This window comes from Poecilia formosa, unplaced genomic scaffold (genome assembly GCF_000485575.1).
Source record: "Poecilia formosa unplaced genomic scaffold, Poecilia_formosa-5.1.2 Scaffold22, whole genome shotgun sequence".
Lineage (NCBI taxonomy): Eukaryota > Metazoa > Chordata > Actinopteri > Cyprinodontiformes > Poeciliidae > Poecilia > Poecilia formosa.
Window position 1 is genome coordinate 1,648,377 of NW_006799961.1, and position 18,215 is coordinate 1,666,591.

An 18,215-nucleotide genomic window follows, 5' to 3' on the forward strand; every position below is an offset into this window, starting at 1 on the left:
TGTCCTGTCTGGGACCATGACAGGATCCGAGACCACTGAAGCTGATGAAGACATACACAACAGATCCTTACTCACAATATTATCACAATACAAAATTTAAAGTTTGATCAAAAAAATATATGTCTTTCCAACAGTTTGCTAAACATAATCTAAAGTTTCTTGAATTATATGTCACCCACACATCAACACACTCACATTCACCTAGTGATGTTTCTATTCTCTAGTTTTTATGGACCTGGGTTACTGTTTAACATCTCCACCCTAGCTTGAGTTTGTTTAGTAAATCGATCTTATGACAGGGCTATGATGGCGCCATCCAATGTGTCGCTCCATGAATTATTGGCAGCTCAGCTCTCCAGCCTTCCCTTTTAATGTTTTCCAACACTTTAAACTATTTTAAAACTCAGTGCTCCATAAGCCCGATGGCTGACTGACGGACGGCTGCTCCCTGTCAGAGTACAGCAATACTACTAGATAAATGCACATTCTAGACAGAAACAGTAACGCAGGTAAGTCAAACATTTTTTTCTGTTTTGTATTTGTTTTGTTTTTTAAAAAAATTGGAAACATTTACATTTAGTAAATACATAAACTGTTAAGTCTTTTACGCCAAACGTTACCGGAATCTCTCAGTTTTGGTTGCAGTATGTTCCTCAAATCATGTGGTTTTCTAATTTGAAAAAAAAAGAAAGAAATGGTTTGAGATGGTTCGTTCGAACAAAGTAGAAGCGCCGCTTTAAAGTATCTCATGTAACGCAAACACGCGAAAGGAGATAAGAGAGACTCACTTCGTCACGAAAGCTGTGCTGTAAAGATCATGTGATAACTCGTTTTACCCGAACAAGTCAAGGACATAAACAGGAACAAGATATTTCTCTCTTTGCTCTCGTTTTACCTTCTCGCATTTATCAGGGATTTCAGCACAATCAAAACCAAATGTGCGTTAATTACCAGAGAAACAATGTTATTTCTATTGCTCCTGTAATTTACCTTTTCTACCTGTAGATAACAATACTTCTAATCACATGTCCACTTTGTATTGTTTTAAATAAATTACAAAGACGACTGGATTGTTGTTTATTAACCCTCGAGGTTATAGTATGAGATTCGATGTTGGACCCTCTTAACAGTCTGGCTTTTTCAAATATGGACATTAATTGCTGTGAATTGTTAATCTTTACTAGGGCATTCACAATTACATAGATAATTCATGTAGTTTAGAATTAGTTTTGAATTCAAAGGCAAGAATGAAGTAAAGATATAGTTAATCATCTTAAGATTTGGAGGCAATTACTTTTCTGAAGAACCTTCAACTATGGCTTTTGTTTCAGGAAGTCGTGGTTTTTTTGCAACAGTGCCTGGCTGATCATTATGTGTGTCTTAAGCTGTTAGTTTAAGTACAGGCTGTGGTATTATGGCAATTTCTCACAGACATTGCCTCCTAACTAGGGGGTTTTATGGCAGCTGAGAGCTTTTGGTTGATGGGCAGAAGCAATGTGTCTCATTTAGTCTGACTCCTGCAGCAGGTCTTACCAGCTGAAATTAGATGTTTACATACTGTTGCCAAGAAAAGTCACATTCACGGTTTGATATTAAATCAGACAAGACTTCTCCTGTATTAGTTCAGTGAGAAATATTACATATATTTTTCTATTTGCTAAACGTCAAAATGGATTTGAATTTTTTTTTTTAAACTGTCTACCACCACACATACCGCGTCTCCAAAGCGATTCTGCATCTGGACACATTTTGCACCAAATCCTGTGTATCACTTCGACACAGAATACCTCTGTTGAGACTCCTAAGGTATTATTTATATGTAATTATTTGAACAGATAAACATGACACCGTCAGACATGTGTGTTTGGACCCAAAGACAGATGGGATTTGCTGATGTTCACAATTCTCTTGTGTCCTTTGATTTCCTTTGATTTTTTTTCCATGATGTCATGCAGAGAAGTAGTGCGTTTCAGCTGCAGCCTTGCAGAAATATTTACAGGTATGCACCCATTCAAATCAATTGTGAATTAGAAGCTAACACTATGATGACATCATCATTTGGGCTCTTTCAAATTGTAATAAAGGCATTGTAGTACAAGTCTATTTAAACTTTAAATTCTGAAATTGACTTTATGAAAATAACTAAATAGTCTGTTCTGTCTGAGTACTTAATAAATAGAAATAACCTAGATTTCATAAGTTTAAATAAGTCTATTTAAACTTATGAATTCTGAAATTGACTTTTTGAAAATAACTAAATAGTCTGTTCTGTCTGAGTACTTAATAAATAGAAATAACCTAGATGACCCCAGCTCTTACAGGATAGATTTAAAACACAATCATAACCAGTCCATCTGAAGCCACTCTTTGCAAACTCGATGAGTCAGGAGGCCTGGGTGTACCATCTAGTTAAATTATAATCCATTACACTTCACACTCCCTACCTACAACCTCCTGTCAAATCACCCTATCTTTTAACCCTTTTATTTCTCCCTCCAATCTGTAGTACACGATAAAAATACAGATACAACTTAATTGTCTGCATAGTTTTTGCAGGGCTACTGCTAACACCTCTCAACATTTTATTTTGAAATAAGACACAAAAGTAGTTCATTACTATGATGTGGGAAAATTAAGGATTCACAAGTTAAAAACCTGAATAGTGCTGTGGAGGTTTGTAACACATTCCCCCAATATGTTGCTGCAATTATACCTGCAAATCGTTTGAGGTATGTCCATACAAACTTTGCACAAATTTTTCTAGTTGTTATTTTCAACATAGCTCATACTCAGTCAGATTGGATATATTTAATCTGTGAATATATATATTCAAGTCTTGCCACTCGTGAGGTAATCCAAGAACTTCCGTTACACTCTCATCTAAGCAGAGCACCTTTCTCCATGCATTTCATGTGTCTCTTAAATGGCACATAGAAAAAATGTAGCAAATGGGCCACCTTTCTTATCATTCTCTAGTAACAATTCAAGAATCTTGCTATTTTTTTAGTTAGATTGCGCAAGTAGCAATGATCTGCCTCTCGTCCTGAATGGACAGATCTGCCTTCTATGAGATCTTTAAAGCTTAGGATATTGTTTTAATGGCATGAACTTTTTCCACATCGTTGCCCCCGACTTTCCTTATGTTTGCCTTGGTTTTCATTATGATGTTTGTTCTCTAATGTTCCCTAAGAAACCTCTTATGCCTTAACACATTAACTGTATTGATACTGTTAAACATTTGTGGACCCGATTAGCCAATCAAGTGTTTAATTGTAAAAGGGTGATGAACACTTATGCACGCCATGCTGTTCAGAGTTTTGTTTGCAAAACTTTTAAAAGCCATGCCACTTTATTTCCACTTCGAGAATATGCGTCATTCTGTGTGTCACCATAAAATTCATAAAAGTTTCTGGTTGTAATGTGACAAAATGGAAAAGGTTCCAGGAGAGAAAATGCTAGAAAAAGTAACTAAAATGTGCTACAAAGCAATTTGTGATAATATGCATTCGGATGTGGTTCCTTACTGTGACATTATATTACCCTCTTCCTTGCTGAAACACTCCTTTCATTTTATTTTTTTTTCTGACTGACCAACTCATTACAGATGTAGATCATCAAGTCATCCATATCATCATCTTATCTTTTACAATCTTCTTTGTCACAATGCCCTAAACTGTTTGCCTCTAAAACACACAGTAAGATTTAGTGCAATGAAACCCTTGATGTAAAATGGGTGGGTGAGACAATTGAACTGGTTTATGCCATGGGAGCTATTCAGTGTGTTTATTATGCCTCTGCCCTAAAAGATGAACCTGAGAGGACGGGCATGCTACTTATGATTTACGCTTTTGAATTTGTTCTTGTCTAAGTTTGGTGAAGTGTGTGGGAATTGCATCCGTGACAGAACAGCCAGGAGCCTGTTTTCAAGTTTTTGGGGATTTTTTATTTTTTTTTGCTCATCTCGGATTACACTTTGAGTGCGAGTCAAAAGAACATAACTACAAGTAAAGTTGGGTTTTAAGTAAATGCAGGGAATAACTTCTTCTTACCAGATTCTATGAATGAAAACACATAAGTGTAAATCTCAGGTGTGTGTGGATGTGTGTTTTTGTCTTGGAATTATAGGGAAGTTATCAGTGTTCTCCACTTTTTATAGATTATATCTACTGAGGTGATAAGTGCTGTTTCACCAGTATTGATTAGATTATAAATCCCTGGAATAACACACTCACACACACAAACACAAATCTCCACATGCATATACCCACACACACACACACACACACACACACACACCCACACACACACACACACACACACACACACACACACATAGAAACTCTTGCTATCTTCAAAGGGGCTTTACATCGACTTCCATTCATTTTTCATTCTTTTCTATTGCAGAGTCCTGGTGCTTACACTAAACCTAATTATTACTATTACTATGACATGACCATAGTCCTAAGCCTAACCCAGAGCCCCAAAACAGAACCTCTTCTTATGGGAACTGGGCTTTGGGGCCCCTAAGGTGCAGTCGGTCCCCACAATGCAGTATTTGTAAGAACAATGTCCCTTACACTGTATCAAAAACAAGGCCACACACACATATGCATGGACACACAAATAAATAATTAGCAGGCAGTATTCACATTATACATACTTTGATTCATAAAGACAAGGACATTTCTCCTTTACAACTGTCCATTTATTTCTGTGATAAGTGTGTAAGTGGAGAACAGATAAGTAAGGTGTAATAAGGTGAGAAGTCTCAGCTCTAGCTCCACCTTTTCTCGTGTTCACTGCCCAATCAAATCACATTATTGACCTGTTAAGTGAGGGATCTCCCCTGTTGAATATGTGGGAGTTGGATGAAACGGTGATAGGAAAACAGAAGCAAAGACAAATTAAGAGAAGCTACGGAGGCAGAGAAAAAAGAGAAAAAGGCAGCTCAGCTCAGCTTGAAGCAGGAATGAAGTATCCTCCAGCTCCTCAGAGTAAATCTCTGTTAGATATGGAGGTGGCCAACTACTGCGAAGGCCTGGATCCATCATACAGCACACTAGGGTTTGAGAATGCAGAGGTCCTCTACGCAGGAGGAGGTAAGTGAGTTTTCATGCAGATACTTAAATACGGAGGCACATACACACCGAGAATCCCATGAATGTCAAGCTTGGTTTTGAAACATTGTGACAGCATATACACATAACACAGCTACACACTCATTTCTATTCACAGGTAATGACACTGCTGAGGGGTATGACTTCTCACTGATACAGTGTCACGGAGCATTATAGATAAAAGTTTGCTGCATAAGAGGTCATCATGTTCAGAACCGGATGAGGAAATATTGTACGGGAAGACATTTAATAACAGAGCAGCTAGATAAGCTGATGTCAATGAGTTAAGTATTGGGAAAGAAGGAATGGAGTGTTTTTCATTAACTTCATCAAACTTGCCAATGTGTGAATTAATTTAAGAGTTAATTCCTACTAATGTGCATGCCGCACTTTAGTGCAGAAACTGTTGGGTTGAGCAAATTTAAACTATTCAATAAATCGATTTGAAGTAGATCACTGAGTGAAAAGCTATTTCACCATTTTTTACCAAGTAAATCTCAACCGTTTGTGTCTGTCTTGTTTTCTGTTTGTTCCTCTTTATTATATCTATTATTTTGCTAATTAAACAAAACAAGAGTATATGTGATTATATACTTGAGGGTTGAGGGATGGTCCTTCCCTTACACTGGTGTTTTTGTTTTTATTTTTCAATATGAGATTTTTTTGGTTTTGTTTTTAACCTACAAACAAAAAAAAGAAGAATACTGGGCCATTAAATTACAAAGAATTATTTACTGCAAACACTCAAGCGGAGAACCATTGCTTTTAATATGCATGCTTTATTCAAATGAAAGGCTTTGATGTTTTATCACAGCCTTATTGTTGAGTTTACTTCTTGAAATATTTTGTTGACTTTATGTTACATGTCTCATGCCTTAGGAAATTTGTGACATTAGACAGTTGGAAAATTTGATTAACTTTACATGTCATGTGCTCATTTACACACTAATTGGCTCAAATTTTTTAAAACGTGTTTTTGCAAACTACAAAAACTGCTTACACGGCAAGACAAACAGACACACACACACACACACACACACACAAAAACACTAAAATGAAAAACGGAACAAAACAGACTCACGTAAACTTGTCAGTCTTTGCAGGTGCATATCCATATTAGGGTTGATGTGATTTGAGCACACATGTGACATCACACAGCACTGCACCCAAGTTAATCAAATACGCCCAAGTTACATTATTTTAAGTTGGGCGTAAGGTGTCGGGCATACTCAGCACAGTGTTGCCCTGTGCGAGTCACCCGGCAACACCTACACAAGAGGGGATTTTACAGTAGAATGCAACGCCCATTGCTTTCTCTGTGAAAACCAACAAACACAGCCTAAGTTTCTTTTCTGTCAGATGGTAAAAAAAAAAAATAAGAACATATGTTCCTAGAAACTGACGGTCTCGCTTGTAGAGCTCTTTGTCACTGATGTTTAGTGAAATAAAGTTAGTTGAAGACATGGGTCATGAACATGGTTTGCTGAAGAGTAGGAACACTCCTCTGTGATGTCACCTTCGTTTTTGAGCTGAGAGTTAGTCAAACATTAACTCAAGCAATGTTGGGAGATCATGGAGTACAACTGAGTGAGATATGAATGGAACTCTAAAGATACGTGTCTTGATGCTCATCAAGGTTTCCCCACTTTAAATAACTTAGCATCTTGGATCTATATAATAAGCACTAAAGGAATGTTTAATGTGCAAGAAATAAGAATGGTGACAGCAACAGCTACCAAAATAAATGCTAAAAAAAAAACACTGCTTGGCCTTCTGCTATTTTGTCTAGCACTTCAGCAAAGAATTTATTTAACATGGTACCATGGTACCATTTACAGATGTGTGTAAAGCATGAGTAAAAAATATGCCTGTATGTTGTGCTTTGCAGACAGTATGCCAACAGAACCAAGCCACTCTGGTCCAGATGGGCTAAATGCTAACTGCGCAATCTGTGGAGATAAAGCCACAGGAAAACACTATGGGGCTTCTAGCTGCGATGGCTGCAAAGGCTTCTTTAGACGCTCCATACGCAAAAGCCATGTGTACACCTGCAGGTAAAGACGACCAAGGCATATCATAAAGGCATGTTTGAACAAATAAAATATGCGACGATAAAACCTGAAGGATTAATACTTATATTTTTGGTGAAGACATATTCACTTGGCACCTTTCAGTACAACACGGGATGTTATAGTGAATTAAAGGTTGTTCTGTAGAGTCAGGCCACATTGTTGTTCGTCATGTTACAGGTTCAGCAGACAGTGTGTGGTTGACAAGGATAAGAGGAACCAATGTCGTTTCTGCAGACTCAACAAATGCTTTAGAGCTGGCATGAAAAAAGAAGGTAAGACGACAAAAGTGACTCGCATGTTTGCAGCTCCTCACTTACATTATACAGTATTATCGTAGAAAATATCCACATTTGGCTCAAAGAATAAGGTCATATCTACAACCACTGCAGGAAAAAATTGTTGTCATGGAATCTCAAAGCTTCATGAAGATAATCAAAATTGGCTTAGCCATAAAACAAGGGAAGACTTTCTGTGTGTGTGTGTGTGTGTGTGTGTGTGTGTGTGTGTGTGTATTTATGAGGGGTATGACCTTGGCGCAGAATTTTATGACACCTAATCCTGTGATACTGAAACATGTTGTTCTGTACTGCAACTGGTTAACGTTTGACTTCCTATTGCTGATCCCAGCATCTTCAGTGACTTTCCGAAATATTAACTGCAGTGACAGTTATTATTGCTTTTTACGCTAATGAATTAGTTAGTCTAAATGTTAAAATTAGTACAATAACTTTTGCATGCTTAGAAGTAAAAAAAAAACTGCTCTTGAATTGCCTGGTATTATTATCCTTTGTTTCCTTTCGTTTTCCTTTTTGCTTTACTTCTTGTTCATGCACATGCACACAATAACCTTGGTTCTTATATTTTAGCTGTACAGAATGAGAGAGATCGGATCAGTTCCCGAAGAGTCATCCCAGATTCTCAAGACCTTCCACCCATTACTATCTTAGCTCAGGCGGAGTCATTATCCCAGCAAGTAAGAATGTCCTGCTTATTTTATTATTCCTGGAATAAAGGTCTGCAATGCACTGGTGAAACATTTTTTATTTATTTTTTTGATTCTGTAATGTTGCATCCACAAACTTCAGTGCATTTTATTGACATTTTATTTGAGAAACATAAAATACTTCTGGAGTGCTATAGGAAAAGAAGACATTTGTTATGTTCTGTTTTCACAAAGAAACGTGAAATATGTGATGTAAATTTGTATACAGCCCGAGTAAAGTGTAATTCTTTGCTGTAGTTATAGCCGCCATCAAATCTGGGCTTAGATTCTAAATTGGATTCACTTCTCGACTTTAATCGGAATGATCTGCTGCTGCTCTGGCTTTATTATGTTCAACTCACTCTACTCCAGTCTCAACCCTTTTGTGGTTTCAAACAGGTTTTCTTCCAATATTGACAGTTATTTATCTTCATTCATATTCTCATTAACTATGGAAGCCTATATTTTTTTTATTAATACATCATCACGTGTGGTTTTCCCTGCAGATCATCACTCCTGTAGGACTGGTAGACGTATCGGATGTGAAATCAGCCACTGTAGGGGATGTGTGTGATTCTATGAGGCAACAGCTGTTGGTTTTGGTGGAATGGGCCAAATATATTCCTTCCTTTGGCGAGTTGCCACTGGATGATCAGGTAACAAGTCAAGTCATACACATGAGCTTAATTTGTATATAGCTTGCACTAAGTCATATCTATGCAGTGATCTCATGTCATACTGAATACTGAAGTGAAAACTAGAGTAGAAGCCATAACATTCATCAGACATGCTGGTATTTTTCTATTAAGCTTATTTCACTTTTCCTTGTATGAAAAAAAAACATAAATGGATTTACTTTGCAAAATGCTGCAGAGCATTAGCATTTTTACAATGAGTTTGTGGTATGTTATCTCTAACCCATTTCTGTAGCCTACGACAACGCACAGCACCATACAACTAAGGAAAAGAGAATAATTGCTGCTCTGCTTATTAATAATGTGGTTAATTTTGTCTGTGCATGTGTGCGTGTGTGTGGATGTGTGTGCGTGCGTGTGTTTCCAGGTGAGCTTACTCAGGGCTCACGCAGGTGAACATCTCTTGCTTGGGGTTGCCAAAAGGTCAATGCCATTCAAGGACTTTCTCCTTTTAGGTAGGAAATGACAATATAGTTTTCTTACGGTTTGGTTGTGACCATGTGTTTCAGCAGTAATATGTATGAGGCCTGGCAATGATTAACTAAAGCTTTCTGTTTTTGAAATGTAACCTCAAGGTTGTCCTTTGTAAGAGAAAAAAAATAAGTATCATTAATTACTTAGAAAATCGGATACTGTACACACAGTTGTCATATACAAACACTTACACATATCTTATGCATCGCCATACTTCTTGGACCTTACAAATTACCATTTAGCTTTGATGCAGCAATTTAAATAGGACCTCTCAAGCAATAACAAACCGCTCATGTACACACTAGAGCCCAACCCGTACCTGCTCAAATACCTTTCCACCCCAGTCAACTCTTCTCCACTAACTTTGTCAATTGTTTCTGCAGGTAACGGCTGTGTGATACACAGGAACGGCCCTGAACCTGAGATTTGCAGAGTTGCCAGCAGGATATTAGATGAGCTAGTCCAGCCTTTCCAAGATATTCAGATAGATGACAACGAGTATGCAGCTCTCAAGGCAATTGTCTTTTTTGACCCAGGTAATAACTAAATGCTATGTGCACTGTCTCATAGCAACCAATTTGTAAGTTTCATGGTAAATATATTTTAGATACTTAAGTTTTTGCTGAATACGGCTATAGATAATCCATTCATCTTAAAAATAAATAAATAAAAAAAAATACATACTTCTTGGACTTCACAGACTCTTTAATTCAACAAAATTATTCAAATAGGACTTCCCCAAGGTGGAATACGTATTTGATAAGTCTGTACTAATTTGAAAGCCTTTAATAAAAAACTGAGCAACATTTCAGTTCAGTTCAGTTGTTCTTTCCCTTTTTGGATAGCAGTTCTGTGTCAGATGTTGAAACCTTGGGAGATTATTTTATAACCAATCAGGGGTTTCATTTTTTTTCACAACTTTATTCCTAACCTGTCTGGTATTCCTTAGTCTTAATTGAACAGTTCACACGCTAATATTTTCTGATAAATCTCCATGGCCTTCAAGAAAAGCAGTGGATAAGTTATTCTAGTTATTAAATAAATGTACACTGGATGCAAATTAAACCAATCCTCTAAATGAAAGGATTGTGAATTCTTACAGATGCAAATCCCTCTTTTCAGATTTTAATTTGCAAAAAAACCAAATTAATCCATATATTATTGTACTTATGCTTCATAATTATGCACATTTGTGTTTGTCCGTTCCTTTAAACCCCAATGAAATACATGAAAGTATGTGTTTATGATGTAACCAAATGTTGGAGAGGACACTTGATTTTTTTCTACTGCTTGTGCCAATAGTTGTCACTATATATTACATACTTTCTCTTTGCAGAAAAAAAAAATCATATGTTGGACGTTGATATATTTTTTAATCCCACAAACAACTGGACATGAAATTAAATATTACATTTTAACAGAAAGACAAAGTAGTGTATTCAGTATAATTTAATAAAATGTACAATTACAAAAAAAATGAAAACAAATGGTAAAATATTTATTTTTTTATTGCTGGTGTAACTACGTTGTTAGAAACATGAAAAAAAAAAGATTTACATTTTATTTAATCATAAATGTATTGTTATTTATGTGGTATGTTTCCCCTCATAGTTAGATTCCAATCTCTCCATTCTCTACACATGAGCACCATCACCACCCTGATCATGCGTTAACCCTTTCTACCTCCTTCTGTAAATCCCCTCATTTTCCCTCCATGCACCTGTTTAACAATAATCATTCCATCAATTCCACCCATGTCCTCAATTTCATCCCTGGTCTTTTTTTTATTTCCTGTCCTTCAATCATGTCCTCCCCACCTCTATTTACCTGTCTCTTCAATGCTTTGCTTTCCAATCTCCAGATGCAAAGTCGTTGCGGGACCCAGCGAAAATTAAGACTATGCGTCTTCAGGTAGTTCTACTATTTAATCTTTGAAATTACTGTAAATCTGTAGCTTTTTATCTTGCATTTTATACATATATATTTTTTTTCTTTTTAGCAATTTTAATCTCATCATGTAGGATGTATTCTGACTTTTATCAGAAGGGCAACCGACATTTACTGTCATTAGCCATGTCACTTTACACAGATAAAAATTTGCTCTGGATTTCAAACTTAAATTTGGAGTTTTCGTCACAGTGGTGTGTGTGTGTGTGTGTGTGTGTGCGTGCGTATGTGTGTGTGTTCACAGGTTCAGATGAGTCTGGAAGACTACATAAACGACCGTCAGTACGACTCCAGGGGTCGTTTCGGAGAGCTCTTACTGCTGCTTCCCACCCTGCAGAGCATCACCTGGCAAATGATTGAACAGCTCCAGTTCATTAAGCTATGCGGCCTGGCCAAGATAGACAACCTCCTGCAGGAGATGCTACTGGGAGGTAGGACAGGGCTAACGTTTGCGTTTGTAATTCTGTAAACAAATAGGGTGACCTTCAGCAAAGCGACTCCTGTAACCTTGGAGAGGTGAATATGGGGGAGCAACATGAGGGATTGTGGAAATGGGGAAAAGTATACCTGCTCAGCAAAGTTCTCTAGGACATATAAATATACGCAACTAAAAAGTAAAAAAAAAAAAAACTGTACCGAAGAACAGTGTAACTTTGCATAGCTCTCATGTATAATAGGCAAAAACAGAAATAGACCAAGTTTGCCGCACAATGTGATGCGAGGGACATTTGTGCACACATCTAGATGTGTATAAATAATAAGGAGGGCTATGTCAAATAGTTCAAACGTAATATGGGGTCTGATGTAAAAAGTCATCTGAAAACATGCCCCACGGCTTTCACCACTCATGGAAAAAAAAAAAAAAAAAAAAAAACGCCTCATGGATGTGAAAACTTGACTTAGATGACAGTGTACAGAAAGAGCTGTATTTTTCTTGTCAGAATGTGGAATGACTTCCAACAAGAACTGTAACAACAACAACAGCAAACTTTCTCCCATTCTAAAATTGTTGGCATAATATATTTAGAAACCCAAAAATGAAGGTTTTAATAGTGTATTTTACCTTCAAAAATTTATTAAATAAGTATACAATGGATGTATAGACTACAAATATGTAGTCTCTATATTAGAATTAGATTTATGGTGCCTTGCAGAAGTACCCAAACTCTTTGATCATTGTCACATTAAAATAATAATAATAAATAATAATAATAATAAAACCCACATCAAAATAAAACATCAAAACAATGTGGTCCATAATTATGAAGTAATGTGTAAAGTGATATTTGTATCAGCTCCTCACACAGTTTTTTCTTCTTATGTTTATCTCCATCCACTGACCAGCATCACATTCCCTTTAAAAATAAAAAAACAAAACAAAACAAAACAAAAAAAAAACATTACCACAGCAAACTGCTCTAATGCCACCAGTGATTTTTATTGCAAGGATTGTGAGATGAGGAAGCATCAGCTCAGGTGACTGGGCACGTCTTGCTAGGTTATGGTTACACTTTGTTCACTAACATTCTCTAACATTCCTTTCAAGCATTCACAGAAACGCTGCATTTATATTCAAAGCCAGGGATAACACTTCATTGAGAGTGTTTCAAAGTACGGTGGGCCGCATTGAAATGAACGTCACGTTTCTTAGATTTTTGTTAATAAAAAAAAAGCCATTTTTCTTTTTAAACCCACTTCACATTTTCCACATGCACTGCTTTGTGGCAGCCTGTAACATCATTGAAATACAATTCAGATTTAGAGTTGCAACATAACCAAAAGGTACAAATCTTAACGGATATAAATACTTTGCAAGGCATGGCAGTTCTTTCTATTCCTGAAAAGACAAAGAGGGTTCCAAATTTTGATATTGACAAGAAGTTTGTTTCTGAAACATTGAATTGATTAGTGAGGGTACCAGAGTGGATTATTCAGCCAACTGCTTTCACAAGCTGCTTACACATTAAACAAACCTATAATAATTATTAATGTATTTTCGTTAGATAATTGCACCTCTTCAGTTTCTTTGCGTTTGTGTTGTATGTGCAGGGCTAACAACAGAGTCCAGCCACCTCCACCATGCGGCACACACCCAGTTGACCCAGGACCATGTGACTGGACACACCCTTGTCATCAGCACCATGCCTGCTGCTCAAGTTCCACAAATAGGTGAGAAAAAAAAAATGCCCAAAAACAAGCATTAAGCATACTGAAGACAAACCTATATCGAAATGACTAAATGTTCTAACATGCTTTCTGCTCACTCTGCAGCTTCACCTGAGACTCCCATCCCATCGCCACCACAGGGTCCCACCACAGAAATGTACAAACATTTCCCTCAGCCTCATTGTCCTCCCGCCAGCCCCTCATCTTCTACACAGACGGACCCCTAACTCCTTCCTGCCCTGTGACAAAGAATCTGTCACGAAATCAGTTTTCTTTTTCTTGGATGTATAGTTTATTATACTAATGTAAAAGTTAGGAAGGCACTCCTTATTCAGTATGTCTTAAAGACTCTCCCCCGTCCCCTAGTGTTACAGCAACAATGGTCTCAATAATTGCCTGCCTTTCAAAGGTAAGCTTTTATTCAAATTTAAACCCTCACAAGTCTACATCTTTCAACAAGAGACCAGACACAGGGGCTTCAGCTGTAATGATCAGAGGACGGGGCGCAATTTAGGGGCTCATTTAGAATCCAGCTGGTGTTCCACCCAGCTCCGACCGGCCGCATCATTCCAATAGTCATCTCACAGTGGTAGGAATGATGTGTGTGAGTAAACTGTAATGATGGCTTAGCGGTAACTTCATTACTTGAACAGCCTTACATGACAACAGGCTTGGTCATCTGAAAAAAAAAAAGAAAAAAGCGATGTATATATTTTGAGCATCTATTGCTCGTGGTTTCCAGGTTTAAAAAGACACATTTTCTGGATTTTTTTTTTTTTTTTTTTGGCAATGCCGATTTGTCTGAATGAAGTAGAATGGAAAATAAAAAGAACAATTCAGTGTTAGACATTTTAATGAGGTATACATTTTCAAGCAGAAACTGCCATTTAGCTGCTTTTGAGTTATTCCAATGTTTGCTCATCAGCTACCCATCTAACCCAGACTGACACCTGCCACAGTCTCCAAAACCAGCCAGCTTGGCTCTCTGACTTGACCTGACCCAAAACTGGATTTGCACGCAAAGTAGATTAGCTGAAAGGCAAATGGTTCAACATGAAACAGCATAGTGTAAAAAAAAAAAAAAAGAATGTAAATGAATGTTAACATATTAAATCATAAAAGAATTTGCACATTTTAGAAATAGATCATTATTTGTTTTAATTGATTTCAATTTGTTAACTAAGTGAACAGCAAACTAGCACAGACCAACTTACTGAATAAATATAAGCCCCAAACAAAAGACGGCTGCAAACAACATATTGCATTTTTCTACATTATACAATAGCGTAATTATGGTAATAGCAGAGTAAATGGTGAACAAGGTCTGCACAGTTAATAAAGAGGTTTGTTTATTTTGCTTCTTATATCCGAGTGCATTAATGTGATGACAATAAGTAGCACTGAGTTTCAGGCCGATGCTCTGATATTTGTACAGCCACAGCTCCAATTCTTAGCCAGATTGTTTTAATATACATATCCATGTTCTGAGGTAGAAAAAAAAAAATGCTGATATTTTATTTTGGAAACTTTAGATTGTCAGAACCTTTTTTTTTTTTTTGTCAAGTACTAATATGAGGTTGTGCCCATTTTATATTTATCTCCTATTTAGAGTTTCCTCTGTCTCCAATGTTAAATAATCTGAGGTAACTGTGAGATCAACAAAATAGCTCATCCATCTTTACAGTTGTTGCTGGGTTAGTCTTTTGGTTTTGGTTTGTTTGTCTGAACGACTTAGTTGATAATATTTTTTTAAATGCCTGATGAGGATTTTCTGTGTAGAGTTTACCATACATCAAACGTTGTATATGGACATAAGAAATTTTAACAATGTAATCTCGAGTGCAAAAATTTATTTGTTGCAATACAAATTTATATTTGAACATTTTCAGTTCCTCTGTCATTTTTTACAGTTGTATTTATTTTTGTTTGCATTGTATAAATGATGTGTGCATTTCCAAAATGAAATATTGATTACAACCCTCTTAAATGATAATTTGACTACCAGTAGAAGTTGATATTCTATAACAATATGCCCGATATGCCAGATATTGTGATAGTTCCACATTGAGAGTCCAAGAAGGTGTAAGTAGTCATCTGATGGACACAGTACACTTGGAATCATTTGGAGGTCTACATTAAGGATTTGTAGGGTAGAGCACTCAGCTTGCCAGTGGTCAGAATGTAGAGAAACTATGACAAACAAGACAGGATGGGGGACCCATGTTTATCTTGCCATCACACACAGTGAGCAGGATGGTAAGGGAGATAAAACTAAAGCTCCAAAGACCAGTGTTGGTGAAAAATAACAAGCAGTGACACCTTTGGAAAGCACCCAGTGTTAAGCAAAGGATGATCTGGGACGTTGTGGGTCAGCTTTACATAAGGAAAAGGAATACACATATATGTGTATAGAAAAACTATACTATCATTCTTATTTAAACTGCTCCACCTTTTAAGGTATTTGATTTTGAAAGAAAAAAAAACAAAAAAACAATCACAACAGGAACATGACAAATTGACAAAAAGTATTTCGAAATCCCTTCCTCGCCTGCTGTAATATGCCGTATGGTTCGTCTATTAACTTCTCTCACGGAAGCCATCACACTCCACCACAGCTCCATTGTTTCTGGATATAGACTTTATATACAAAGCTTTATTGGTGTGCTGTTGAGACCTCACTGCCAGAAGATGCTGTTCATCTCAAATCAAACTGTATTTTTTCATCTGTCCGTCAGAGAAAACACACTCGGTGACAAGCACTGAAACCAAACTAGGACATAAGATGGTAATTGACGCTGGAACCGGCCGAGAGCATGTTTAAAATCTTTGATTTTGTTTACATCTCTCCCCGCACAATCATTTCCTGTCATTTTCTTTGGATTTACGTGAGGTCTTGCTTGCAGCGGAAGAGATCGAAGGATAAAGCTGAGAGCTCTTATGCTGTGTATATTGCTGTGTGAGTCACTGGAATAAAAAAAATAAAAAAAATAAATAAAAAATCAGGGTATTTATGGCAGAGGATATGATGTTGTCTAGAATCAACATGGCCAAATCCTTCTATCAACTCCATAATGGACAAGCTACCTGGCTTAGGTCAAAACAACACCACCTACGACAGGGAGATGTGTGTAGGTGCATATACAGTACGTGTGCATGCTCCTACCTGCAATTTATTTATAATCCGAGCGCCCGCGTGTGCGTACACTCACATGCGTGCGTTTGGAAGTGTGTCCATGTGTGTGTACCCAGTGAGCTTTAATCAAAGGCCTATACTGAGGAGATGTGGGGGCCCTGTCTCTCTCCTTTCCCTCAGATAAAACTGAGTGTTAGCATGCCAGTCACATATCTCATCTGAGACGCGCCGCTCTCCTCCACACACCTCACCGCGGCCCACACTGACAGCATGCTATTGCACACCAGTATGATGCTTGCTCCACCTGAGGAGGATGACAAGGGGGGGAAAATAGAGGGATAAAGGAACAAAGGATGGACAGGAATATGAAATGTCGTTTTTTTATTTAATGTTGTTCGGTTGTTCGTAAGTGAGGTTTATGAACTGTGATCGTCCCGGTTTGCATCTGGCTAAAAGGCGGAAATGGTATCGATTTAATTTTTCCACCGGCAAACATTTTAAGACTCTTCTTCATCCAACTTGAACCCCTCTTGTTAAAAAAGGAAAGACCAAGTAGAATCAGCTTCTACTAGTAATACTATAACTGGCATCATCATTGAATTCTCACTTAGTAAAAATCGGCACGTGTTTAGCATAGCAGTTCCTTATATAATCTATTAAGACACAATATTCAGTTTGCAAAATGTGACCTGAAAAGCATTTTTTTTCTATTTCTGAATACATCCTATTTTAAATAAAGTTTTTTTTGCTCTCAGACCACTAGATGGCAGTATAAGTCTACGTTAGCTTTAGAAAATAACACTAATGGCTTTTATGTCCTTTGTCAATCAACTTTGACCTAATAGATAAATAAATATATATATATATATATATATTCTTTAAAAAACTAAGCTTGCATCATGTGTTTTAGTGCAGTTGTTAAACAGTATAATGTACGACATAAAATAAAACTAAACAATAAAAGGCAAAGAAAATGGTTGTCATTTAAATGACAATTTATCAACCAATTTAAAATAAAAGCACCATAATTGTTAGAAAAAAGAAGAAAAAAAGCATTTCCAGAAATTGTTAGAAATGTTAACTTTGGGTTCATTTCATGAAACTTATTTTAAAAAGACAGCAAAGCCAGTCGGTGCTGAGACAGTCTGAAGTGAATGGCGTGTGACACCGACCCCAGATTACAGCCAGAGATCGCAGACTATCACTCCTTGCCACTGCATTTACCCATAATTCCCCCTATGTCTCCAACATATCCAATGATTCCTCCTCCAGGAGACAAGGTGAGACGGCATGAATCTCTGCCTCCAACTCTTGGAGTGAATTTCAAAACCTCTCCTGAGTGATTTTCTGTGTCTCTGTCCTGCGACTTCGTATGGCTTGAATCAATGTGTGGTTTCTGATTATACCACAGCAGGGCGAAGGGAGGAAAATACGGCGACAGCTTCATTTCCAAAGCTGAGTTCACATAAATGAGGGATTAAAGCAAGCGGCAGGGTTGAGGGTTCACTTCAACCTTCAATGACAGCTTTCCCTCCTTAAAATCACTTTTTTTTCTCCTCCCCTCTTCCTCTGTCTCCAGTCACACCATTCTGTCTGTTTTCCTTTTTTGCAACCTTGTCCCCTGTTTAA

General features: G+C 37.2%; 1 protein-coding gene across 2 annotated transcripts; it reads left to right on the plus strand.

The window, feature by feature from the left end:
* Positions 1-219: 219 nt before the first annotated feature.
* Positions 220-15,330, plus strand: hnf4g (hepatocyte nuclear factor 4, gamma). Of its 2 annotated transcripts, none has more exons than XM_007547900.2 (11): positions 220-509; positions 7,006-7,171; positions 7,367-7,461; positions 8,056-8,162; positions 8,678-8,827; positions 9,234-9,321; positions 9,724-9,876; positions 11,202-11,251; positions 11,532-11,718; positions 13,337-13,456; positions 13,559-15,330. In XM_007547900.2, exons 1-11 carry the CDS (start codon positions 479-481, stop codon positions 13,678-13,680), a joined length of 1,269 nt encoding a protein of 422 aa, XP_007547962.1. In that variant the 5' UTR covers positions 220-478; the 3' UTR covers positions 13,681-15,330. The 2 variants fall into 2 exon arrangements, with proteins under 2 accessions (XP_007547962.1, XP_007547961.1); XM_007547899.2 differs by lacking the exon at positions 220-509 and adding an exon at positions 4,616-5,099.
* The last annotated feature ends 2,885 nt before the right edge of the window (positions 15,331-18,215 follow it).

What these genes read in the sequence shown, in the direction of transcription:
- hnf4g (XM_007547899.2), top strand. Translation starts at nt 4,856, where the DNA reads ATGTGGGAGTTGGATGAAACGGTGATAGGAAAACAGAAGCAAAGACAA. An exon ending in CAAGGACTTTCTCCTTTTAG is followed by an intron (nt 9,322 to 9,723) that starts GTAGGAAATGAC and finishes TTGTTTCTGCAG; the next exon opens with GTAACGGCTGTGTGATACAC. An exon ending in AATTGTCTTTTTTGACCCAG is followed by an intron (nt 9,877 to 11,201) that starts GTAATAACTAAA and finishes TCCAATCTCCAG; the next exon opens with ATGCAAAGTCGTTGCGGGAC.